The 27841-nt window shown below is 36.3% G+C and overlaps 3 protein-coding genes across 4 annotated transcripts; all 3 read right to left on the bottom strand.

Annotated features, from left to right (window-relative positions):
- Nucleotides 1-1137: 1137 nt before the first annotated feature.
- Nucleotides 1138-6401, bottom strand: LOC126821736 (uncharacterized). Its single transcript, XM_050550227.2, has 3 exons — nt 6253-6401; nt 4688-4795; nt 1138-3369 (listed from the first exon to the last, which is right to left on the bottom strand). Exons 2-3 carry the CDS (start codon nt 4785-4787, stop codon nt 2549-2551), a joined length of 921 nt encoding a protein of 306 aa, XP_050406184.1. The 5' UTR covers nt 4788-4795; nt 6253-6401; the 3' UTR covers nt 1138-2548.
- Nucleotides 6402-12956: 6555 nt separating this feature from the next.
- Nucleotides 12957-15209, bottom strand: LOC126821299 (uncharacterized). The gene is made up of 2 exons (XM_050549702.2): nt 15101-15209; nt 12957-14106 (listed from the first exon to the last, which is right to left on the bottom strand). Exons 1-2 carry the CDS (start codon nt 15192-15194, stop codon nt 13292-13294), a joined length of 909 nt encoding a protein of 302 aa, XP_050405659.1. The 5' UTR covers nt 15195-15209; the 3' UTR covers nt 12957-13291.
- A 4101-nt stretch (nt 15210-19310) lies between these two features.
- Nucleotides 19311-23944, bottom strand: LOC126821789 (uncharacterized). 2 transcript variants are annotated; one of them, XM_050550287.2, is made up of 3 exons: nt 23760-23944; nt 22089-22215; nt 19311-21714 (listed from the first exon to the last, which is right to left on the bottom strand). In XM_050550287.2, exons 2-3 carry the CDS (start codon nt 22198-22200, stop codon nt 20912-20914), a joined length of 915 nt encoding a protein of 304 aa, XP_050406244.1. In that variant the 5' UTR covers nt 22201-22215; nt 23760-23944; the 3' UTR covers nt 19311-20911. The 2 variants fall into 2 exon arrangements, with proteins under 2 accessions (XP_050406244.1, XP_050406245.1); XM_050550288.2 differs by having other exon boundaries at nt 22095-22215.
- Between the last annotated feature and the right edge of the window lie 3897 nt (nt 23945-27841).

Below are 27841 nucleotides of genomic sequence, written 5' to 3'. Positions count from 1 at the left end.
ATTCAGTTTAATACCTCGCGCTACATAGGCTTGTGAGGACCCTGCTACTTTCTGCGCCACACGGATTAAAAATCACAATTTGGCTTGTGCTCTATAGCGGCATTTATATTTATTGCAAATCGTGTAAGGTATTCATAGAAAAATAGATTTGTTTGGATTTTTGTTTACTAATGGGAAGATTTGTACAAGCGAGGGATCGAAACCAAGCCACATGACTCAACTCAGATAAAAACTGTAGCCTCTTTTCGGTAACAAGATGTTTTGACACTACGGCAAGAAGGGGCATAACTCTAAAAATAATCTGAATTTGCGGAAAAGAAATAAGGATCCTCGTCTTGTCATTTTCAAGATAATGAACTATTTAGGGCACAAAAGTAAATTAATGTTGACTTTGATTTATTAATCTAGGAATAGACATATAGTGTAGCCTTCATTGGATTAAATCAAATCACCGGTTTTGTGTTAGCACAAAAGTCCGTAGTGATACGAGAGCTTTATGAAAAGGGGGAGGGTTGGGTGCCTGGTTAGAACCTGCGCGCTGTATCATAAGGTCTGTCAATGAGTCAACTGGCGTGGTTTCGATTCTCCGGTTGTACGTAACAAGGAGTAGGGTCACCTGTCCAACCTCGTGGGTTTTCACCGGGTCCTCCGGTTTCCTGATACTGCTAAAGACGTGCAAGCAAATTATTGAAATAAGGTTGAGCTATGTGTTAGTCCCAAAATGACTTAGTTTGTGTCGAGTGGACGTTACGCCCCCCCCCCCCTCTCTCTCTCTCTCCCTCTCTTTATGGGTTGAGTGTGCGGAGAACCATTCGCCGCTCTTATTGAACTTGTCGAATGATCGTTATTACAGTTTCATTTCTAATAGTAATAGGACCAAGGAATCGAGAAATAAAACTAAGCATAGTCCTGCATTGTGAACAATCTCCTAAAGTTCCGCAATATGCTAACATGGAATGGATCTGGCATAATTGCCGCATCACCCCTTTTCTTTTCTAATATTATGAGAATATTCGACCTGGAATTTTAATCAACCGAACCTTTTTATTTCTAGCTATTTCATCCCCGAAATTTAATTTCTTTTGGTCAGTATCCAGAGAACTGGAACAAGTATAAATAATATGAAAAATACAGCCCAATATTAAAGAAAAACTATATTTTTTTATCTACATAGAAAAATGGTGATTTTTGTATAACAATATAAACTATTATATCAGCATTTACACATGAGTATAATAATTTGTCAGTATTTACATAAATGAGTATAATAATCTATCAGCTTTTACATAAATGGATATATTAATCTGTTAGTATTTACATCAATGAGTACCGGTATAATATACCGAGAAAAAAATTGATATAATTGATTACGATAATGAAAAGTTAATATAAGTTTATAGCCAAATTACATAACTGATCTATTGACATTTAATTCATCTCTTCACTTCTGTATTATACTATTGTCAGATTATACCAGGAAGACTATGTAAATTAATGAAAGGTTCAATTTTATAGCCAGATGACTGGTCTATGAACATTGATTTCATCTCATTATTCCTGTATTGGCTATATGTAAATTAATGTCCTGTTATGTAGTATATACTTTTAATCTTTTATTGTACATTACCTAATATTATTTATTATCCAATGCCATGGAAATCTATTATTCTAAGAATGTATCTTCAATATCTGAAGACGCCTATAGAGGGCAAACAGTTAGCTTATATAATTTAATAAATGTCAGAATGAAGTAAAGTGGGGAATTTTTTTTACCTGGACGTATTTTTATTTATTTATGCATTTATCTACCGTAAACAAAGAAGTACTTGTACTTTATCTACTTTAATATATATAAATGAGTATATCAATATGTCAGTATTTACGTAAATGAGTACCGGTATAATAATCTGTCCATTTAAATACATGTAAATGAATACAACAATCTGTCAGATTTTACATAAATGAGTATAAATTACATGCTAACTTGAATAATTTGATTTAACAAAGATGTGACACTATAATACATGAATTATGAAAAATGGAAAATAACGCCAAAGGCAGCTGATTAAACTCTTCGTTGCTTTAAATTCAGAGTTTGCTAGACATACAACTGCAGAGTTAGAGAACTATTCACATAGGTCGTTATACACCACAAGTGACGTAAAAATACTCATCAAGAAATCGACCCTTTTAAAACGAACAAAATGAACTTAAGAGTTATGTCCCATTTTGAAGCAAGATACAATACTATGTAAAAGTACAACGGAATACAAATCCAATCAATTCCGCCCTAAGATCTTGCTGCAGTGATCGAATCAACACATCATCACATGATTAGGACATGAATGGCATATGCACAGATGAGCAAGCGCACGATAGCCAACATGCTGAGCAAATTCCGTTTCCGTTTTTGGAAATTGAAAGCTTCATTTCGTGATAATTTCTAAATGTTAGAAAGCAAATAAATAATGAAGTATCGAAGAGGTGATCTGGTTAAACATATATACAATCTACAGAAGGAAATCAATGGTCCAAGCAAATTCCTAGATTATGCTTTGATTCCAGCAGTTGTAGGGGCAATTTCTGTTGGGTATAATGGTTTCTTAATATGGCGCCAAATCATGACTATAATCTTAACAACAAGGAAAGTACATCCGATAGCTAATAGTACCGCAGAAAATATAGAATTTGTTTTTGTTTGGTCCCAATTTTTATCAATACTTCCACCCAGAGCAATACAAACCACCATATATGGGGTGACAGTATATCTAGAATAATTGTCCAGGAAAACTAAATCCGAGACAATAAATATAGCTAATTCCGCTGTAAGGAGACCAAGAGCTACAGTTCCGGCGTCTTCTTTCCCAACACCGGGCGTAGCACCGTACACCATGGTCATAACGACGTTTAAAAGTGTAGCTATGGTTGTCCAGGTCGCGTATATTCCAAGGCCGTTGTGTACCAACAAACGATGCATCCAAATCTCGATGTTCCGTCCCTGTTTTTGTAGCCGAGGACCATTTTGATACAGGTTTCTGTATGCTATGAACATACAGATGTATAGGCAAAATGCGATTAAAAATAAGGCAACGAAGGCTATGACAATGTGCTCATTTCCGAACAAAAAGATCCACGAGGTGTTGAAACACAAGTTGAATGTGTAGACTATGAAGAACAGTGGTGTTAGTATCATGGGACTGACATAGGCAGGGCCATCAGCTGTTTTTCGGAAAATGTTGATAAAAGCAAACAGGAGCCATAAACATTGCCATGTGTAGATAACTCCCCAGATACTGAAAACCCAGCCAGATGGCGTTATACCAGTGGAGTATTTGTCGGAGAGTGCACCAGTATTATTCTTGAACAACGCTGTAAAATAGAATTAAATAAAAGGTATTTAAAGCATGCATAGGGTTGTTTTCACATCTATTATATCTTTATTGTATATACTTATGTCGAACCCGGAATTAAAAATATACTTTTTTGCACCGACTGGGCTAATGAAGAGGGATGCACATCATACAGTGTGCTATGAAATGACAAATTATGCCCGGATACCAACTGTCAAGATTTTTTCGTGCCACTCGAACGACTAGACACTGTCCTTGTGAGGGGAACATTTCGGGGAACATTTCGGGAAACTCTCTCGATCAAGTTAGTTAAATTGTCCAATCTTCAGTTTACGTTACATTCTGTATTTACGTAACATACGTACGAACGAAAAGTACATCATATTGTACAAGGGAATGGGCTGACTAAATGTCATTTCTGGAGGAGGGGGGGGGGGCAGTAGCGTTTCCACATATCCTTTTCGAATTTCAACTGCTCCTTCACGTGCTTACAATGAGTACATCAGTCAGTGAACTTCGTTCGTTTCGCCCGAAAGAGTATCTCAACTGTTGTCTCAAGACATTTTAGTTTGTGCAACTGTATTTCCATCTTGGCGTTTGAAATCAATAAATATGAGAGATTTTTGAAAGGGTGGAGGCGAGAATAGGGTATGATTTCGTTTCACCGAGTTCATGGTGGGATGTCGTGTTTTACTTTTTGCATGTTTCCCGACTAGATCTATTCTTAAAGTTACAATTTCATATTTTTAAGTTATATTTTTAAAATTTATTAAAATAAAACCTTAAAATAGATGGTATCTATAAACAGTCCTACCTTGTTAAAGAATAATCCTATTAATCCTATAATTCACTATTGCCAGTTGAGAAATTGGCAAAAATATCATTTTCAACTTCAAATTCATACGTTTGAGGATAGCTATTCCATGGGAGTAATAGGAAAACAAGGGAGGTAATCGTGTTATTATTTCCTGTGTTCATGATTTTTAAGTGTGGGAAATAATGCCTATGGTCGTATAATAGTGATTTGATAACCTATTGAGCAAAAGACATAGAAATAATTATATTTTGACTTTCTTAGAAAATATGAAATTTTCGCGTTAAGGTCACCTCCAGATTTCGTCAAGGTCGTCAGAAGTAAATAAGATTTAGGGTCTGGGTAAGGGTTAGGCCCAGGATCAAGGTTAGCATTAGCTCTGTCACATTCCGTGACCTTTGATCAAATCTGGAGGTGGCCTTTAGAAATAGATCCAACCATGTTTCCCACGGGGAATACGCATACCGTTATAATATATTGTATTTGTTCTATTCACTCATAAATTATATAATAAAACACTTACGTGGTCCAACTCCACTCGCTCCATTGAACGCCAGTGTGATAATGAAGATAACAACAGTGATTATCATCACGGCAATTAATATCTTCTTGTGTTCAGCCATTTTGAAACCTGTAAACAACGAAGGTAAAGAATTGTGTCAATGGCATTTAGTAATTGAACTGGAACATATAGGTCACAATTTTATGGAATACAATTACTGCTTATTATTGAGCGATATTGCATGCTTGATAATGACTAGAGAAGCCTATAGTCGAAACGTCACTCGCTCGGTAATAAGCAGTAATTGTAATTGTATTCCTGTATATAGGCTAATGAAGATGTTTTACTTGAGGCCAGTTTAATGAGGGAATTGTGCAGAGGGGGGGGGGGGGGCGTCCAGGCATCCATTTCAGGGGCAATTAAATGAAAGAGAGTGAAATTAAAGTGAAGTTTTGTGAAATTAAAGTTAAGTTTTGTGAAATTAAAGTTAAGTTTTGTGAAATTTGAAATTATTGCTGTTAACTTTGTTGTATAAACTTAATCTCAATGTAAATCTATTTGAAATGTCACCCTTTCTGACATATAGATATAGCTAGAAAAGTCTATTTTTATAATAGTACTAAGCCCTATATATACTTGATTCGGGTATCATAAAACCACTGTACACCCGTGGTATTATCACTCTCACAACAAAATATATGAAAGTATAAGAACTTGAATAGTGTCATGAAATAACCGTTAACCCAAGAGTCGCGTTATTTTCGAAGCTCAGGGGGTACTTCATATTCTAGGGTACTTGTCACGTGTCATGAGTAAGCCGTCTCGCTCTCTCTCTCTCTCATACACACCCACAACCACACATGTGGAACAAGCTTATAAAATGGCGCAACGCCCAAAATCCCCAAAATTCTAACATTTTTATTAGACTATAACCAGCTCAGAAAAATAACTCAAATTCCATACTGATTGTGTTGTGAGCTGTCAGAATAGAATGTTTATCCAAATATTAGTGTAATTAAGTGATAGCTAAGGGCGTTATTTTGGTCTGTGATCGACAAACGAGAAGTCGTCATGGAGTGTTAGTGATACTAATACAATGGGGGTTATATTATAAATGTTTTGTCCAGGTTCAGGTTGTGGGACTCCTAACTTTCTCACTACATTTCAGCTTAGCTTGTATAGTAATAACCACAGAAGTCAAAACTGAAAATATCCCCGTCTATTTTTACTGAACATTGTTTACACGGAATAACCTCATTCACACGAACTCGCACTGGTGTTAACTGTTAATCCAAATTTCATAAGAAGAAAATGTGATGTGAATAAACTAATTCAGTTTCATATGTTGATTCAAGTTTATTAAAGTATATTAAAGTTTACTAAATTACATTAAAACCAAACCTTAATTATTGCTGAAGATTTATACGAGCTCGACAAACAATTTCTTTTACACGCATATAATACTCCTTCAGTAATATCTTCAATTTTCTATCTATACAGGTCAATGGTCAGTCTTATCAACCTTGGACATTAGCTTTCGTAACAACTCGGCCAAACCAACATATTTGTAAATATATTAAGCCTACCTTTGTCAGTCTTCACCCAATCTACCTGCGAGTACGTTGACTATTTAATCAAATGTGTACGCAGATTCCCACCAATTGCATTTATATAACTATTTTTTCTAGTTATACAACCCAACCTACGGTTGTTTACAGTTTGTAAACTGAATTCTGATTGGATACGCATGACCTCTTCAGGTCAACGCACTCAGATCACGTTTTGGTACACGCGGTTGAACTCTAGTCAATTATTCACTGAGACAAGACCTGTATTTCTGAGTCACTTTATACTGGCATATTATATAATAAATAATCGCCTTTATGTAATATATGGGTCTGGTAGACTGGTCAGTAACTAGAGTCGTACACTGGTAAAAGTTATATAAATGAGAGAGAGAGAGAGAGAGAGAGAGAGAGAGAGCGTTGACCAGATTCAAACTACGTCATCTCGGGACTAACATATGATTATGTTATATTTAAATAATTTAGCAGTGCTGGTGGTGGCGGTGTGTGTGTGTGTGGGGGGGGGGCGTGAAACTGGGAATCGGAACCACGGCAGTTGACTCAATGACAGAAAGCTAAATAACCCAGCCTTTTTACCGATCCTAATTCGCTGACGGTAGGCCTAATTTAACCTGTCTGTTCGTATTGTAATGAAGGTATGTTTCTATGTTAATGCATTTTTTCCTCGTTCATTTATTCATCCCTTTATTAATTTGTCTATTTATCTTATGTACCATATGTTAATAACTTATTTACATTTCCATAGATTTGTTTAATTCCAATTAGACCATAAGCTATTAATCTTATATTCCCCTCGCTTGGTGACAGACAGTTGAAAGCTGACATACCAATAGTTATAATTATTTGACACGCTAATCCTTTCTTAATCCCAATAATTGTATGGATTGTCTTTTCTATTCAATAGTCATCTATGTTTGTTAATTGTAACTTTAATTTGAATCCCTTTATGTGTAAGCTTTACTCACTCCTTATTCCAGGTTTAATGCCATTTCTGCTAGGTGAGTCGCGGTGGCTCAGTGAGTAAGGACTTTTTATCATTGGCATTGACCGAAATTAAAACCCGTATATTTTTGCTTTGTATAAGTGTATAAATCCGGGGAATGTTTTTAAATGTACATAATATATTTTACTTTTTACTTTTGCACACTATAAAAATATAAATAACCAAAAATACTTGCTTTTATTATTGTAAAATATTCTTTGCCTCGATGTATCTATGTAAATAATTGTTTCCCTGGATGTAATTATATTTCTATTATAGTCTCGACTAATTATAAAATGTATTTATTGTTTGAAAAAATTAAAATAATTGAAATATGTAATGTATATACCTATTGTTCTATGAATAAATTTATTAAAAGAAAAAACAAAGATGATGTCTCGGTAACCTGGGGATCCCGTGTTCGATCCCTGTGTTGGCCGAGAAAGTTACTCGGGATTATCCGGTATGATCTCACCTGTGAGAAATGAAGGACAGAGGACGTGAGAAGGAACAGCGTCTAGTCGTTCGGATTAGGCGAAATACCGAGGTCCCATGTATACATTGGCGTGCACGTATAAGAACCATTCACAGTGGAATTCGAAATAAGATCGGTCCGTAGCGCAGCTGTCTGGATAAAATCCCCCCGGCCCCTCCCCCGGGCCCCTCCCCTAAGCACACTTATTAGGGCGAATTGAGCAGAAAAAGTAGTGGTTTCGAATCCCCGGTTGTACGTGACAACGTGTAGGGTCGCCTGTCCAACCTCGTGGGTTTTCTCCGGGTTCTCCGGTTTCCTCCCACTGCTAAAGACCCCTACGCGCAAGCGAATTATTGAAATAAAATTAAAACCATATATTAGTCCCGAAATGACCTAGTTTGTGTCGAGTGGACGTTAAACCCCATCTCTCTCTCTCTATGTCGATTGTGTTGTTTCATGCTTTAAATTCATGTTTTTCGATATTAAATATTCAAAGATAATTCAAGCGTTTATTTATAATTCAAGATTGTCACTTCTACCTACAATGGTTTACAAAAACAGCCACAGGCATAGATGTGCATTGTACATGTACATGGCGCATATTCGTTCAGTACTTTACGATATTATTGATGATTCCACACAGCTAACATTTTTTGTGATACTTTTGTTCTTTATGTAACTCTCCTCAAATGAAAAGTGCTAGTAGATTTTCTAGAAAGCGTAAGTATACTCTGATCCATGTACGACACTCGCGACTGCTTACAGCTAATTTGAGGGGGGGGGGGCATGATTTCAGAATCCGAAGGCTTATGCACTGGTTAGAAGATAACACTTTCACTATAAGGTAACCAGCCTAGTATGAATTACTCCATAATGATCCAATCGTTACAATGGTTCAAGTTGTAATCGTTATAGACCTTATCTAAAACGCTAACGGTAATAGTATAATACATAAACCCATTGTAAAACTATATAAAGAAGTTTAACCTCCTTAAGCATAAAATAACACGTTCACTTTATAGATAATAATGATATAATAATGTGCATATTACTAAGGGTTATGCTCAAAGCGCAATACATATTAATACCGTAGTTTCTTACAATTGGATACAGGTAACAGGTAAAGACCGACTACACAGACCCCACCCCCATCCCGCACCCGCAACCCCACCCCCTTCAAACCTGAACTCTTTAAATCTAAAAAAAGAGCCCCAACTTTAAACTGTTTAACTTCGATAATGCGAAAGCCTTGTTTTACCACGCTACCCCATGACTGACCCCCAAGGTCAAGGTCTGTATAGGTCTACGTGTGACATCACATTATATGGTGTCGATAACACGTGCGTTGTTTAATGTTCCTGACAGAATTGGCGACTTGTACTCATTTCACGCCCTCGGCGTACCATTTTATGTACACCTTTAAACTAAATAGGAAATATTTTTGAATGCACTTAGAACTTAATTTGCAGGAGGGAAACAGTATCGAGTTCTAATTAACTCGCTCCGATGTCATCGCTTCTTTCAGTGATATTGGCGACCAAGCGAATATTTACTGTTGATTAGTTTGCCACAACTTTTGCTGATTGGTTTAATACTTTAAAGTTTTTTATTTACCCTAAATTAAAGAGACATGGTCTCATAGTGCCGCCATTTTGAATTGTTATGAAATGAAATGAAATGAAATGGGGTTTAACGTCCTACTGTTCTGCTCCTAAACTGGGCTAATGAAGACGGGCATACGCCATACAGTGTGCTTTTGGGGAAATTTTGCCCGGCCAGCGGCGCTACGGCCTACTCTTATATCGAATTCCAACTGCCAAGGGATCTTTTACGTGCCCGCCAATATGTACACGGGACCTCGGTTTTTCGTCCGATCCGAACGACAAGACAGTTGTCCTTGTCAGGACCTCCGTCCTGCATCACTGCATTTTGGACTGTTATGGTAATTTTTATGATAAAATAATTATGTAAACTAAAATGAGTCTAAATGGTCAGTAAATCAGACAACTTTTGGGTAATTTTAGGTTCAATAAAATTTTTACAAAAATGTCTATATAATTTTAAATTTGTAACGAGCTTAGCAGGATCGGGACTACCATTACAATTTCACTCTTTTGGTTACCAAGTTTTGAATTTACACCAACTGTCCGGTTTTAATGAATATTTATTATTTTTATGCGGAAGGATAGAGGTTGTTACGTTGACATGTCACCCCCACTCCGAGGTGCGTACACATTTGATATTTTAATGGCTTTACCAGTGGAAGGAAACTGGGGGAAACACATCCCATTGAAAGAAACATTAGTTTGTAAATAGAAAATTGACATGAATATCTTTTTACTACTCGCACTAAATACTGGTTATATAAAATTCCTAACCCAAACTCGGTACACACCACTTTATTTATACAAATGATCCATATCCAAGTTCGTGACATCCCTACACAAACTCAGTGTTACCTATATTTATTTACAGAGATTTATTAATCATTTCAAATGTATGGGAACTCGTTTTTTTTCTTCAAACACTAAATGTACCCATAGTACATATATTCAGGCGGTATAAATGAAAATCAAATCGGATTTAAACATACATTATTATACAAGAGCTAAATCTGCCAATTGCACGTCTTTGTTTAGGCCTGAAATGTTATCTAAATTATTAATTAGACATTAATTAACTTATCCAGACCATAATCAACTCTCGATGGCATCGCTAGCCTGCGATATTTTCTGGATTAGAATCCTATCTGCTGCTTAACGCTCATTGATAATTAAATTTAAAAAAAGGATAATCGAGACTATGTTTTTTGTCGTACCGACTTTAGAAATGATGATCGAGGCTAGACGCAAAATTCAATCGCTAAATTCTCGGTTCAGAGTGGATCAATTTGACTGAAATTTTCAGCAAATTGTCTTTACATTATCTAGTTTTTAACTATTATAGTGAGAACTGTCAGCTCTCTATCTAATCTCCCATAATGTATCTTTCAGTGAAATGCACACAAACCGAAACCTATATAGAAGAATGCTGTATAGCAGATTGATTTAAATATACATTATGGGAGATAAGATAACGAGATGGCAGTTCTGGCTATAATAGTTAAAAACTAGATAGTGTAAAGGTAATTTGCTGAAAATTTCAGTCAAATTGATCCACTATGAGCCGAGAAAGAAGCGGGTGAAATTTTTGCATAGTCTCGGTCATCATTACTAAAATCATTAATATAAACAGCATAGTCTTGATTATCCACGTTTATTGATTTAATTATCAATAGCCGTTAGCTAGCCTTGACATCGAGAGTTTATTATGGTCTGGATAAGTTAATTAATGTCTAATTGATAATTTAGATAACATTTCAGGCCCAAAGAAAGACTTGTAATAAGCAGATTTTACTCTTGCATAATGAATGTTTAATTATTATGTGTACATAATATTATGCTCAATGTAAAGAAACTTTTATTAATCGATTCAATGTAAAAAAAAAAGGAAAAATAATGTAGAAGTCAATAATATCTATAATCATGTAGTATCATCTTTATATTGTTAGTAGATGCTATTTTACTTAGACAGTACAGAATTTGGAGTTTATTGTGTATATTTTCTTAGGACCGGTGGACATTTGTATCTTCGGAAATGAAATGAAATGGGTTTAACGTCCTACTGTTCTGCAGCCACTGTGCTTATGAAGACGGGCGTTCTCCATGCAGCGTGCTACGAGGGAAATATTGCCAGGACAGCGACACCACCTCCTATTCTTATTTTGACGAGTAGCCAGGACATAGTCGCTTCGTCCCATCCACTGTGGCTAGAAAATTTCATGGAACCTTTTTGACCAACACCCGGATCGAACCCAGGGAATCCTGGTTACTGAACCAACTCTTTACCCGCCGTGGACAATTGCTTTTATGGACTTTAGCACTATCACCAACAGAGAGTTATTTGCTCTATATGGATGCGTTAGCAGTGATTTTAATATTAAAATATTATTGAAAAGCCTAGATGCGCTCCTGCTTAAATGGTAGCATAATGTTTTCTGATTAAAAAACAAAGCTTTCAAAGAGTATTTTTAATTTAGAAATATTTAGATTTCAGGTAATGATCTTTTTATCAGTATTAAAGTCTCACCCAACCTTGATAATAATTTATTTTATTCATAAATCATGTAAAGTATCATGAATTTACATTACCACTCCGCCATATTGTTTTCGGAATGACCTTACATAAAATCGTGCTCTTTATAAAAAAAGGCGTTTATGTAAACTGTTGTACTAGATAAAAGACACGTTATTTGCATATGAAATCGAATTAACTATATAGGTCGACTCTATTTGACCAAACCATGACTGATATAAAGACACCGCCCAAATACAATACTCTATGACCTTGTATTGTGTTTAAACAGACGTCAAATCCTATATCTTAAAATACTTATTGATGCACATTGTGTATAAGCATTGTATAATAGTCACCCATTTAGTAAGTATCATTAAAGTATTTAAACTACATCAATGTAGGTTAGGTAATGTCTGGCCATCGATGTTAGTTGATACAAATGATTTAGATATGAAAAAGTATTACAGATTGTGGCTTGCAATTAATAGAAACTAATGTAAACGTACGGCCATAACTTACAGTTACTCACTGGGACTGGACACTTCAAATAATTTGTGTACCCATAAAAGATTATACGGGTTTATCTTTCGAAAACACTTTAGTAACCAAACCTGGATATCGAATTGTCCTGCAACAAATGCGTCTACACTGCAATACAATTGTAAGTTTAAGGGTTATTACCTGCTTCCTATTTGCACCCAGGTTGTCACAATGCTCTGCCACTCACAGCACCACCACACCCCAATTCACAAACTTTTACATAAATTTTAGCAGAGCAGTAGGACGTTAATTTTTTTTGTCCGCAAAAAAAGAACATACCACTATACCAGATAAACTATATTATTGTACTATGAAATTTTAAGTTTGAAAGAGTTTGAACTTGTACAGAAGATACAAACTGATGATGCTCGTATTACAGTACACGAATAAAATATCCATATTTACATAAATAAGTATAACATGAAAATATTATTATATATATTTTATTTGGATTACATTATGGCACTATTTATTAACTATCATATTGATTATTTGGTTATGTATAACAATATAAAATATGGGTATTTGAATAAATGAGTTTATAATTACATGATCATAATGTATATTTGAAATAAATAAGAAACACCCATGACTAACTTTGGCAAAATATGAAATTTATTCACCCCAATGTAGCATGACAGTGAAAAAAGATACCCGCTGACGATGTAACGCAGTCATCTTTTACTGCGAGATTATTGATCTAACTGCAAGCTGATTGAAATACAGATCTATATTTCGTTTCGTTTTTATACATCACCCAGGACGCGGGTTATTTAACATATCTTTCATATACTAGTGTTGTGAAGACAAGTAAAACCAAATTTTGAACTATTAAAAACGAAACGATATAGGGTCAGATTGATTTAACTATAAAGTGAATGAAAAATCTGAAATGACGTCAAAGGATTCTGTAATAACAATGTTTTTTACACTTTCGTGTCAGGTATGGTTGGGGCGATTTCTGTTCTTGGGTATAAAGGTTTATGGATATGGCGATAAATCATCAATAAAACTTTGACAACGGCACAAATACACGCGATTGCCAATAGTACCGCAGTAAATATAGAATTGGTTTTTGTTTCGTCCCAATGTTTATCAACGCTGCCACCTAGAGCAATACAAATCATCATATATGGAGTGAGAGTGTATCTGGAATACTTGTCCAAAAAAAATAAATCCGAGACAAAAAACATCCCTAGTCCGGCTGAAAAAATACCCAGACCTACAGTTCCAGCTTGGACTCTCTCTACGCCTGGCGACGCGCCGTACATCATAACTACGACGGCATTTACAACTGTAGCTATAGTTGCCCAGCTTGCGTATATTCCAAGACCGTTGTGTACCAACAAACGATGCATCCAAATTTCGACGTTCCGTCCCTGTTTTTGTAGCAGGGTCCCATTTTGATACAGGTTTTTGTAAACTATGAATAAACATATATAAAGTAAAGCGCAGAGTAGAATGTAAGCAACGAATGCCAATATAATATAATCATTTCTATACAAAAATACCCAAGCGATGTTGGAAACCATGTTGAAGATGTATGCAATGTAGAAAATCGGGGTTAGGATTATTGGATTGGCATAGGCAGGTCCATCAACTGTTTTCCGGAAGATATGGATTAAAGCGAACAGAAGCCACGCAACTTGCCATGCGTAAATAAATCCCCAGATACTAATCGTCCAATCAGCTGGTATTATATCGGTGGCGTACTTGGTATCTGTGGTATTGTTGAACATGTCTGTAAAATAAAAGAAGACCTAAATACATGCCCCAACTTTGGTTTGTCTAAAGATTGGAGAAACATCATTGCATAAATGGCAGTGATGTATAGATCTGTAATGTTGTTGCAGGGCTTAAAGTTCGCTTCCACCGAGGCTGATATCGCAGACAATCCATCGGTGGGACCAAACTTTTTTGTTTTATACACATTTAATATATAGGCCAAAATTCCTAAAATATGTGCTGTACAAAATAGGCAAAATTTGACCCTTAAAGGCGCTGGGTCTGGTCAAATGCATTTAAATGTATCTGAAAAAATGCTCTCTTTTGCGTACTTTAGGAATAAATGCCGAAAACGTCTAAATTTTCCTCACAATGCTCTCCCCTATAGGTAACTACAGTTAAACTTCTAAATTTGCCCTTTTAAGGTACACATTGCTCTCCTCTCTAGGTAACTACAGTTAAACAAATATGTGCAATGGATACCCATGTAATAAATCTAGTTTCAATCAGCGATTGTTTTTTAAAAAAAAATTCTACAATTGTTCAGAATTAACGTTCCTGTCACTGAAACTTAATAACACTCAATCAATAGGTCATGGTTTTTTAGATTTTTAAAAAATCTTGCTGGGAAAGCCCAGCTAGCTCTAAGTGAAAACCCTAATGATCTTGATTTAGCAGTGTTACTCCATTTGTAACCCAAAGCTGTAAACAGTCTATAAGTCAGCGGTAAGCGCGTGTACGTTGTATCATAAGGTTTCGATTCCACGTTTGTACGTGACAAGGAGTAGGGTCGCCTGTCCAACCTCCTGGGGTTTCCCCGAGTTCCCTCCACTGCTAAGAGACACCTACGCCCATGCGCATTATTGAAATAAAATAGTCCCGAAATGACCTAGTTTGTGTCGAGTGGACGTTAATACCCCCCCCCCCCCCCTCTCTCTCTCTCTCTCTCTCTCGATTTCTGCTCAAACTTGCTGTAACTACTCGGCTAGTCAACTTTAATATACGCTTACCTGAACTGATATTTCCATTCACAGCATATGTGATAATCTTTACAATAGTCGTGATAATCATCAAAGCAATTAATAGTTTATTATGTTCAGCCATGTCGACACCTGAAAACACGGATTATACGAGTAACTAGAAATATTTAGGTTTTGAACTCAAATGTTTTTTTTTATTTCATACCACCACTTTTGTGCGACTGTATACTGCTTTCAAACATTGTGACACTAAGGGGACAGATGTGTAATCAGGAACTTCCAGTAAACGGCCCGTGACACTAGGGTGACACTTATCTAGCCAGAGCTTTCACGCTGAAGATAAAACCCCAAGGATCAATTGACTCTGGAACACTGTCTTGTTAAAACTATGTTTATATATCAAATACAGGAAACTATAACATCTATGAAAGTACATTAGGAGTTATTATAATATCTGCAGTCTGAGTTTGACAAGCATAGCACTCAGGCCTAGTGACTGAAACACTACATATTGTCTCTATCCCAGCCTCTAAGCCGAGGAGGCTGTGGGTATGATGTTTCCATCGGAACTCCGAATGATGTCTGACCAGAAATTTAACCTCGTTCTTTCTTATATAGAAAGTATAGATGTGTCAGCTATTAAGGCGGGACAATTACCATTTTTGGGTAAGTGTTTCGATTGGACACCATTTTACGTTAACGTTATTCTATTTAACTGAATTAATCTGTGCACGAGATGACTGGATGATAGGTTCCTACTTTAAGCAATTGATGGTGGCAGAAAATGTCTGTGAGTTAGTCTAAAAAGCTTGATTCTTACAAAATACCTACTTAGCCTATTTCTCGTTGTCACCCATTTGTTTAACCACTTCAATATATTAAACAGAGCACCTTTCATGGAACTAAAATAACCCTATATAGTAACAACATAACTGATTTGTATTCACCACATAGAAATCATGATAAAGTTCCTAGGGATTTTCCGGAGCGGTTTCGCCTGGTCAAGGGTGCAGGACGGAGGGTCTGACAAAGACATTGACATTGTCTAGTTGTTCGGGTGGGACCGAAAACCGAGGTCCCGTATACACACTGGCTTGCACGTAAAAGAACCCTTGACAATTGGAATTTGAAATAAGAGTAGGCCGTAGCGCCGCTGCCAGGGCAAAATTTCCCTCAAAGCACACTGTATGGCGTAAGCCCCTCTTCACTGACCCAGTCGGTCTAGAAAAGTAGGACGTTAAACACCATTTCAGTTTATTTCATTTCAGAAATAAAGATATTAAAGTAGCTATAAAGTCTTTAACTCAATATCATCCACAGCCTTCGACATTGCCAACACGAGTTATTTGTCAATTTAAATCAACATTGATGTTGTGATCTTACCGGGAAAAGATGGGCATCTGATATCCAATATTTAAAGTAGCCAAGTCTCTAACTCAATATTATCCAAAGTCTTCGACGTTAAAAACACGAATAATTAGTCCATTTAAATCAAAATTGATGTTGTGACCTTACCGGGAAAAGATGGGCTTCTGATATCCAATATTTAAGACAATATAAACATTTTACCATTGGTAAACGAATCGTATACCAGAATGCGTTTCTGCGCCATTTGCAACAAGGGACTCGAAGAACGAGGCTAGACATATTCTAGTCAAACGGTGACGTCATATTCTTATCTGAAGAGCATGCGCAATATATATCGGTGTAGACTGGAATAACCAGACTCTAGAGATTGCGAGTATTTCTCCGAACATAACTGATTTGAAATTAGAGTAGAAACAGAAATGATTGAGTGTAGATCAGTTATATACATTCATATTTCATTATTGTGTGCGTTGCGACCCATTTGTGTCAATTTCTAGGTCCCAAATATTAGCGATTTAGCTCCTTTAACCAATCTACATCCAATCAACTAACACTGTATAAATAACACCTTTCAGACTTTATTTTATTTAATATAAAAGAGCCAAATCTATCTGATTCCGAATAGATTAAAATTAGGTTGATCTGACGCGCTATATCGATTAGTTTCGAATGATTGAACGTCAATCGGCATTATTTTCTATTTAGCTCAAACTGTCCACTGCTGAACAATAAAGCAATATCTCAATATTGGGCATACAAATATAAATAGATCTGGTCATTTGAACATTTTACCTTCTGTCATGTTATAGCCCTTTCACGTATTATACCTTTACTTATACTAATGCATTTGCCCTGTTTGTCAATATCCAGTCTGTGGGACATTTTTGATGTTTGACAACCGTGGGCATGATGAACACTAAAATCTGTGGATTAAAGACAAATAAATGTACAAATACCTGCTTTTATTCCAGATACACCTATTCAAGTCCGATGGTCTAAATTCTTTTATAAAATTTGTACACGAACTCTCAAATATAATGATGTACCAGTATATGTATGGGTTATACAACATACTTTGTTTGTACAGCCTCTTCTACCCAATTCTTATTGGATACGACCTTTTATTTACACATCCATTCATCCAAATCACGCTTCCGTACACGCGGTTGAGTTTTGTTAAAAACCTAACAGTATGTGAAGGAGGACCGTATCACGCATAAACGAAACCCATAAGACATGGAGCAATGGTCGATAAACCAAAAGATGTACAGGATGGTCATTGCGTTTAATGTTCACAACGAGAGAGAGAGAGAGAGAGAGAGAGATGGCTTTAACGTCCACTCGACACAAACTAGCTCATTTCGGGACTAACATATGGTTTAATTTTATTTTAATAATTCGCTTGCGCGTAGGGGTCATTAGCAGCGGGAGGAAACCGGATGTTGTTGTTTTTTTAGTTGGTTTTACGTATATTAAATAAAAGTGTATATCTTTTGCAATATATGATAACTCTCTACATCTTTTTACCAAATCGTACAACTTTTCTAGAAAGTGAAGTCAACGGGAATTGAAGTCATTATATTTATACAAGATTTCTCTTAATACATGATCCCAATTTTCATTGTTATGAAAACTCACGTAGCTAAAAGTGTTTTTGCCATTCGTTAGTATTCCTGCCTGAACTGAATACTTTATAGTGCATGAAAATTTTTGTCGATTTTATTGGATTTTAGTTGTTTTGTTTTATATGACGATACACTTACTTGATAGTTGGTAATCGAAATAACAGTAGGCCGTATCGCTGTTATTGGGCAAACATTTCCCCAGACAACATTGCGTATGTCCTTTCTCACTAGTCTGAATGGTGCAGAAAGGTAAGACGTTAAATTTCATTTCATTTCTTTTAAGATAATAGGTAGCATCATCGATATATCTAGATCTTGTCGTTGTTATTGACTTCTTAGATATATCATATTGTCCCTTTAATAAAGGTGTTTGGGCTTTGTAAATTTATCCTTATCCGTAAATCAACAATGTTATTGACTTTCTGTATTATGTTTCATCAAAATACGAGGACTGGCTGAAAAGTTCTAAGCCTGAAAAAGATAGATCAAATGGGTCGAAACAAACTTTTTTCACCAACAAGTACAATAATTGAATGAATCATAGACATAAGAACTGCAACTGTAGTGTTATTAATGACTTCGTACCAGACCATCTTGTGAACCAACCCATTGAAATCACCAGAAATGGACAATGATAGGACGGTCATCAAGTATCTACAACCGAAAGCACTAACCAGACACAGATACATACCGACATGATCTCCACTTTATCTTCCTTTTTCCACAGTAAAGAAGTAGGCTGCGGGATTTAAGCCTTGGCGATGACCCGCGTCCTGGAAGGCCACCAACAGCAACCATTCAAGAAAACATTACACGGGTGCATGTTCTGGTGAGGGCTGATCGACGATTTGTTATATTGCCAACGAGTTCGGAATGACAAAAGTTTCTGCAAGATGAGTGCCAAAACTCTTGACGCCCCGTGACAATCTGCGCCATGGATGAGACTCGTGAAAAAGGAACTAGTCGGCCGTCATTTTCCTAGTAATGATGATGTTATGTCAACCGTGAACTTCTTTCAGCCAACCCTCGTACCAATTTAATCTGTCATATATATTAGTTGGTCTTGATATTTGATGTGACGGCTATACGGAAATTTCCGCTAACTTAACCAATGTTTGTAAAAGAAATGAACTGTAATCCGGGAGTATCGTTTCCTAGTAATTCTTTTTCTTGAAACGAGGAGGAATTGTTATATATAATAGAGTTATTTCCATTATATAAGTTAGAATATGTATGAATGACTCAAAAGAAATGACATTTATTGAAATGGCTCATGATTCATGTTTAATTATATAAATGTTACAAATGATATTGAGACGTGATATTTACAAACATAATTATATGAATGTTAATGTTTTCATAATTCCTTCTTACAACTGCACATTTAGTGCTACAAATTCTAATCAATTAGTGACATCGGTAGCGCAAAAAGAAGTTCATAACCTTGAAAAACGAATTTAAAATAAAATATATATCAAAAAATGAATTTCGGGATAACTTTTTGTCTTGAAATTAATATTTATTTTAAAACCTTCATATTTAGATTACTCTCTTATGCAAGAAGCGCATTTATGGTATGGACAAACACACCAAGATAGGTGTATAACACCATATACCATAACACCATGTTGTAAATATAGGTTGCCAGACAGGGAAACATGTGCTCACAGCAAGTCTTCTGGGCTTTTCACAATGGTTGCACCCGCTCTAATCAGAATCTCAAGGCAAGTTTGAAATAGTTAAAAAATACAAGTAAGTTTGACATATGAAACTCATAAGAAATGAACAGGGGTTTAACGTCCTACTATTCTGCTCTGACTGGGATAATGAAGACGGGCATATGCCATACAATGTGCCTGAAACGTATGAAAGCAACATACTAAAGCGGTTATAAGGTTTCTGTGAAAATTATTATTTAACACAAAGTATTCAGATGTTACAGATATTACATTTATAAAATACGTAAGAAAGTGTATTTAAAAAATGAAAAAAAAAGAAGATAAATAATATAAAGATAACATTAAAGGTCGATAAAATGTAAATGGGTTTTTGAACGAGAGATACGGAATCACTTTGTCCATTAAAAAAAGTGCAATTCTTTCCTCATACTATCTACTCAATGTCAGACAATGGTACGGACAGGTGAATCACATCTGTATTAATTAAGTTAGTTAGTAAAGACATCACATCAATATTATTAGATATTATATTTTCGACTTTAACCGTCGTTAATCCAAATGAAACATACCAGTTGCTTTTGGTTTGGCTATTCAGAATTACTGATAGCCGGTCACGAGCGCTTTACAGAAGGACAAGGTCACACATAGCGGATGCTCCTGTAATATTTACGCTGGGTGTTTTGCACTGTGATTTTCGAGTTCAATGGATATAATTGTTTTTGCGAATGTCTAAAAGGAACTTAAACTCCTTATCGAACATCTGCACCAAGTTTGAGCTTTTTATATCAATTAAACGTTGTTGTGTTCTAAAGTCTCGAACAGTCATATTGATTATCCCTGCTTAGTCAAGGTATTCCACTAACTCACATCTGTATCAAGTTTGAAAATGCTACCTCTATTAGAAGCAGAATTGCTGTACCCCCAAGGGTTTGACGGACGGGCAGTTGCTTAGCATAAACAGAAAATGTTAATCATCGAACTAAGTCAATACATTCACCAAATGAACGTCCATAAGGAGTTGGAACATTTTATCCCTATCGGAGGCTACTTATTGTTTTCAGAAATACAGACGAGCGGACCCATTTTTAAGACGGGGTGCAATAATACAAGTTCGAAAATACATATTTGACTCTATTGTCTTAGAACTCAATTTGATTTGATTCGTAAATTCACTCCTTAAGAACTATATCATCTTGATCGTTGCGTTTAAAGAAAACTTGAGAAAGTCGAATACATTTACAAATAGCACTTATGATACTCATTGCTAATAATACTGCTGCAAAGATGCATGTGGGTGTTTCGGGATTCCAATCTTTAGCAATCACGCCTGATAATCCTACTACCAGCACTAGGTAGGGTGTAAACACATAGCGACTGTATTTATCAAAGATGGTCAAATCCGTACCCACAAATAATAGCAATTCTACAGCCAGGATACCTAAAGATATCACAGAAGCAACTTCTTGTTCAACTGGATCGGGAATGTCATAGGCAAGCACTGTTGCTAAATTGAGCAGGGAAGCAATACTCGTCCAAGTAGCGTAGATGGCGATACCATTTTGAACTAGAAGTATTATCAGCCATATTTCTGCCTTGCGCTCTCTAGCAACGAGCAGTGAGTAATGGCGATTCAGTGCTCGGTAGGAAATGACCATGCAGACATATAAAGTTATAGCGATTAAGAACAAAAACACTGTGGAACTGATGAAATACAGCCGGTCCCATAAAAACAACCAGGTGATGCTACTGATATTGTTGGCTATGTAAGTTATAAAGAACATTGGTGGAAGAAGAACAGGACTTGTACATACTGGTCCATCAGGAGTGTGACGACAGGTCGAAGTCAGACAATAGATCAGCATGATAATTTGCCAACCATAGATGATTGCCCAGATGCTAAACGTTGGGCTAGCTGGCGTAAGATCTAGATGGTGCGTATCTGACACATTTCCAATACCGCGAAAAAATATACCTGCAATGTAAAATTAAAAGGTGAGATTGAAGTACTCGTACAAATAAAAGATACATATGGTACATATGAAATGAAACGAAATTGGATTTAACGTCCTACTTTTCTGCACCGACTGGGTTAATGAAGACGGGTGGACAGCGGCGCCATGACCTACTCTTATATCGAATTTTAACTGCTATGGGTTCTTTTAAGTGCACGCCAATATGTACACGGAATCCCGAGGAATTTTCCGGGCAACGCCAGGAGTGAACCGGAGATCTTCTAGTTAACCAGCCAGCGTCTTACTCAATGAGTCACTGCAGTCCATTAATCTGTGAAACAGTTCGTCACTGTCAAACGTGAGAAAGGATAGTGGGGATATGAAGTAAAATTACCGTAACTTTTTGTTGGGTTAGCAGCTAGGAAAGTGGTGAACTGTAAACCAGCAAAGATAATTGTTGTTAAAATAATCAATATAATCAAAACAAGTTTTCTATGCTCCCCCATACCGACAACTTCTATCTGTAAATAGAGAATACACATGATATATTAAAAGAAAGTGGGTTGGGCGCCAAACTGATTAAAATACAAATCTATATTTCGTTTCGGTTTTTTTATACTTTCGATGACCTACGTGGGGGTTCACGACAATGGTCAAACTAGCGGCTTTTGACCCTATGATGTCAGACATTAATTATTCAATCAGCGTTGACGTTTCTAGTGGTTTACCCACAGCTCCGTGCTTCAAAGGGCCAAGAACTCGCCGTAACCGACCGTGTCATTGGCTAATCCCTCACATCATCCAGAACACGTCAATGATAACAACTCTTCCAGATCCTAGTGTAGTAAAGACGAGTAAAACGAAATTTTGAACTATTAAAACGAAACGAAATAGGATCTGTGTTTTAATCCGATTGGTCGGCCACCGGACCTTGGCGTCGAAGATATAGCCACCATTAGCGATAACCTTTATCATGTATGAACAAGTTTTTCTTTTTATGAATACTTGATACCACTTCTCAATTAAGGTGTCCGCGCAAAATAACCAGTAGTTTCGGCTTCGGCCTTGTAATTCCACATCAACACCATCTCTTAATCAAGTAATTATAGTATAGTTACTGTTATTTTGCACGAGACATTCTATGCTCATTGTTCTAGAACACCGTATACCACTTTTCATTTGGCCTATCTAATAAATGTTTGTTGTAAATTACTGCCATGTCTATGTACAAAATATTTTCGATTTGGTGAAAAATGCATCCTGATAAAAAAAAAAAGAAAACCACCCAAATCCCGTCTAGTGTGGTAGTGATAGTCAATCAGACTTTATGATTGATATTGGTGTGGGAGTCTCGGTGACTCAGTGGGTGGGAAAATGGCTCGGTGTTGACCGAGAATATTCGTTGGGATTTTCCAGCGTGGTTCCCCACTTGTCAGTGGTAAAGAACAAGAGTGCCTGGCAAGGGACAACGTTTTGTCGTTCGGATGGGACGAAACACCGAGGTCCAGTTTGCACATTGGCGTGCACGTGAAATAAACCTCGGTAGTTCGAATTCGCAGCGCCGCTGTCCGGGCAAAATTTCCCTCATGACAGTCTTTGTTAGCTGAAGCAGAAAAACAGGGAGCAATGTGGTTTAACGTCCACTCGACACAAACTAGGTAATTTCGGGACTAACACATGGTTCTATTTTATTTCAACAATTCGCGTGCGCGTAGGGGTATTTAGCAGTGGATAGGCGACCAAACTCCTTGTCACGTACAACCACCGGGGAATCGAAACCACGTCAGTTGATGCAATGACTGACCTTATGATACAGCGCGCACGTGCTAAGCATTCGGCCATCCAACAGTAGGACGTTAAACCCCATTTCATTCATATTGACGCACCCCCGATTTACGGTTGCATAACGCCGTGATATTTCAGATGCAAAAGGATGATTGTATTAAGGTCGTCACCCAGACAGCGGGACCTACATTAAGGTCTGTTAAATACGTACAGTCATTTCTTATGAATGAATAATATACGAAACCCTGTATGAATATAAGTAAACTGATTAAGTACCTACCTTATATACTTATTGCAAAATAAATCGTGTCACCGGTAAACAATATAATTCACTTCGAATATATATATCTAACAGCTCTTAATTTTAGTTGCATAATTCGTGGTCAAAGTGGAGGTCGTTTTCTATAAGGTATATGATTCTAATTAAACAGTACAGAATCCGTTTAGCAACCTCACAGCTCTCGTACAAAGAGAAAACCATTCTCCCGTCAATCTAATTTAATATACATGTTTGTGTCAATTATTCAATTATAGGTATTAACACAGCGTTAACCTTTTTCTAACAACTTTGACATTCTGCGCTTGGTTAATCTAAACATCCGAATAAAAATATTTTTTGTAGCCCATATATGATAAAGACAGTAGTTTTTATTTTATCAGTGGGACAATAGTAATGGTGGGGGTAGGGAGCGGAATGGGATAATGTCAGGGCGACCCGTATTAAAAGTTAAAATCTAAAGTAACTGCCAAAAAGCCTTCATCTTTACTCAAAGCATTCCTTTTCATCATTTGGAAGCTGCATAATTATGACCGAAGGTCGTCGAAGCTACTGAATGAAATATTATTAGTTGCCTAAATCAGGATTCAGCCTCTGAATATTTTAAGGTTGTTTTTTTTTTTGGGGGGGGGGGGGGTGAACGGTTTCGAGTCTCTGTTGGAAAGATTTCAGCCCAAATCCGTAGGTTTAACTTTTTGGGGCTGAAGGGCACCCCACGGACCCTAAGCGCCGATCGTGTTCACTCCACTCTTCTCTTCTATTCTTCTATTTATTCTAAGTCTTATTTCTTCGCTGTTGGTGAACGGAGCTGAAAGAAACTTGACAGGGACATTTTTTAATCATTCCGGTAACCGGGCGGCGAACTTTTTGGGCTCTTCAGCTTTAAAATTTATTTCTTAGCCGTTTATGACCGCAACTTGATGAGCCTATCTGAAAAGCATGGGATTGTTACAGACGGATATCACATAGATGAGTCATAACTTAAAGATTTTAAAATAGCTGAATCGTAATTTTAAGTTTTAAAACCATTCCAAATTGTTTATGTTTCCATCGACATGGACCTTATAACGTATTGTTTTATTTCGACAGTTAAGAGCTCATTTTTATGTTTTTCATTTGATAGGTAAGAATAGAAAAGGGTGCAACAGCTTGTTTACGACCTGTCATATCCAATTTCAGGTAGTGACACCGGAATAGCATGTGATATGCTCAATGAAAGCCAATAATACAAATAAACCCGGAAAATGTCTCAAATTATTGATGTGGTTCGTGAAATGTATTAAAGGAGAGCTGAGCAACTTCTCGATATCAGAGTTAAAGTTGCCACATTAACTGAAATATAAAAAAAAGTAACGGTAACGGTTAATATGGCAATATTAAAGCGATAATTCCATGCTTTCTAAGAACATCAAAACATAATTATTTCTATATCTATTACATCATAGGTTGTCAAATCACCACTATACAATCATAGGAATCATCCCAGCACTTAAAAAAAACATGCACATAAAAATTTGAAATAATTTCTACTCGCCGTCATTTCTTTTCACTGGAAAACTAAGTCCACACAATGGAAGAGGGGTTGTCTCGATTGTCAAGGTCCGTGGTTAAACAGATAAGGATAACGTTGCCTGGTTGAGTGAGACGTTTGAAACCTGCACACGTGATAATAACACCTTAAAAAGCAACGTTGGATTTTAAAAGAAATGGATATATTTGCCAATTTCTCAACTGGCACAAGTGAATTATAGGATTTAGGAGTATTCTTCAACAAGGTAGGGTTGTGTGTATAGATACCATGTACTTTAAGGCTTTATTTTAACATGTTTTAAATATGTGACTAAAAAATGCAATCATCGCTTTAACCCTTGTATCAGGTAGATGTTGCATTCTATTATGAATGAATGAATGAATGAATGGGTGAATGAATGAAGTTTAACGTCCTATTGTTCTGCACCGACCAGGCTATAGTGAAGGTGGGGTATGGAAGAGATTAAATCATGCTTCACCGTGACGTTTACGATGTTTTACAGGTCACTTTAAACGCCATATTAGAATAGTCTTAAGGGGGTGATAATCTAGACACCAAGATTGCGATCCTAAGTGGTTTAGAAACCGAGATATTGGTAGATATAGGCTTTTACATGGAGGAAATTTTGAAGATCCAAGATGACCGACATAATATATTTGGAGAAAAGGGGGCCTTTTCTAGATGATGTAACTGTATTCCTTGATTCTGCAAAAGTAGGTTTACACACCAGGATTGGATTCCTAATTGGTAGATATCTAGGTTTTGCATAGCAGAAATCTTGAACCGCCATATCGAATTTGGTGCCCATCAAAAATGGAAAGCTAGAGTAGTAGTATTGGTGGAAAATGTGTAGCTTTTGACCGGAACGTTCAAATGAACATGTCAAGCTGTCTAACTATCACATCCAAACCACTTATATCCATTTTCGGAACAGGAATAAATGGATCAAATTATAATTTATGACATTGATGCAGCATCCTGCCCCTCTATGCCATAATTCGTTTCAATAGTCATAGATAAAAAGATATAGTTGAATATGCTCACCTGGAAAGTTGTACAAATTGAGAAACCATAATTTGATAAAGCAGCGACCCTATTTCTACTGAACATCAATTTTTGCGAATTATGTCAAAAATAAACAAAATTTTCAGAATGTAATTACCTGTCTATCAAAGCAGTCTGTCTAAACAGGTACACTGTTTTTCCGGGCAACGAAACAACTAAATCGCAGTAGTCCACACATTTGATCATTTTGTTAATTTTTAAGTAAATAAAAAGCAAAAATTTTATAAACTGTGTGGTATCATTGACAATATACTAAGACATAATCAGAAATTGCTGTAACTCGTGTTATTCATCGGTATAATCGAAAAAAAAATGCATAAATTTAATGTAAGTCATACGATGACTGAATGCTGTTAAAGCATTCACAAATGTATACGGAATTAACGAAACTGCTGAACAGTGATAGGATTCTTTGATTCCCAAATCTAAACAATTTACAAATTTCATAATTTATATATTTCAAACAGATCTGGAGATGATATTTCTCGTTAGAGCGCTCAGAAATTCAACAAAGTGAACAAGGGCAATAACTCTGGATGTTGTCAGAAATTGCTGAAATTCACAAGCCTTCTCCATCTCACTAATGCAATGATATAGGCCTTGTGTTAAACGCACTACTAATGTAAACAGTCTTCTGAGGGCTAGAGCGGGCGACGGCGAGATACGAAAAAATCAGTCTTTTATATAAATAAAAACGCCTTTACATTCTATGGTAATATTAAAATCGGTTGTTAAGTTCAAAATTTTAATATTATTTTGCAAAAAAAAAAATTAATAAAAATAAAAAAATAAAAAAAATAAACGGAAATAAAATCTCACTATCCTAATTTTAGTTTAAAATCCACATTTCCTTTAACGACACCTGTCACTATAACATTCGCAAAAAATTATTAATTGTTATGTATCAAATACGTAAACCAAAGAGGATGTATTGACATAAGTGTCCATCTGAACCTACTTTTATACACCCACATTTTCATGTGGACGCATTATGCCGTCGCCACTGCCCACCCATGTGTCCGTCCGTGTGAGCGTTCACATTGTGTTTGTTGGCCCTATACACATGTCATAATTTTATCCGATTTTGACGAAACTTGAAACATCGGTTTATATACCAAAGATCTCAGTTCCTTTCGATATTGGCATATATTGGACCGTAACTTCGTGGAATATGGCCCCTAATTGTACGAAAAAACCCTTTTTAGCGTATATCGGACCGCAACTTCCTGGATTATGGCCCCTGATTGTACGAAAAATCGCGTTTTTAGCTTACAGACCCTCTAGAGGTCACAATTGTTTTTATTGGATTTTATTAACCGTTCATATATGTCACTGTTACATCGTTCAACTACATCACCGTTACATCATAATTACGGTTGAGTTCAAATTTCGTAAAAATAGGACAGAAGAAGTCCGACAAAATGCCACTCCCTTTTACGATAATTGTGTAACACCAAGGTTTTGTACTCTCCATGACGTCACACGTTTT

Source organism: Patella vulgata, chromosome 5 (assembly GCF_932274485.2).
Source record: "Patella vulgata chromosome 5, xgPatVulg1.2, whole genome shotgun sequence".
Taxonomy (NCBI): Eukaryota; Metazoa; Mollusca; class Gastropoda; family Patellidae; genus Patella; species Patella vulgata.
This window is presented reverse-complemented; position numbering and strand designations above follow the sequence as displayed.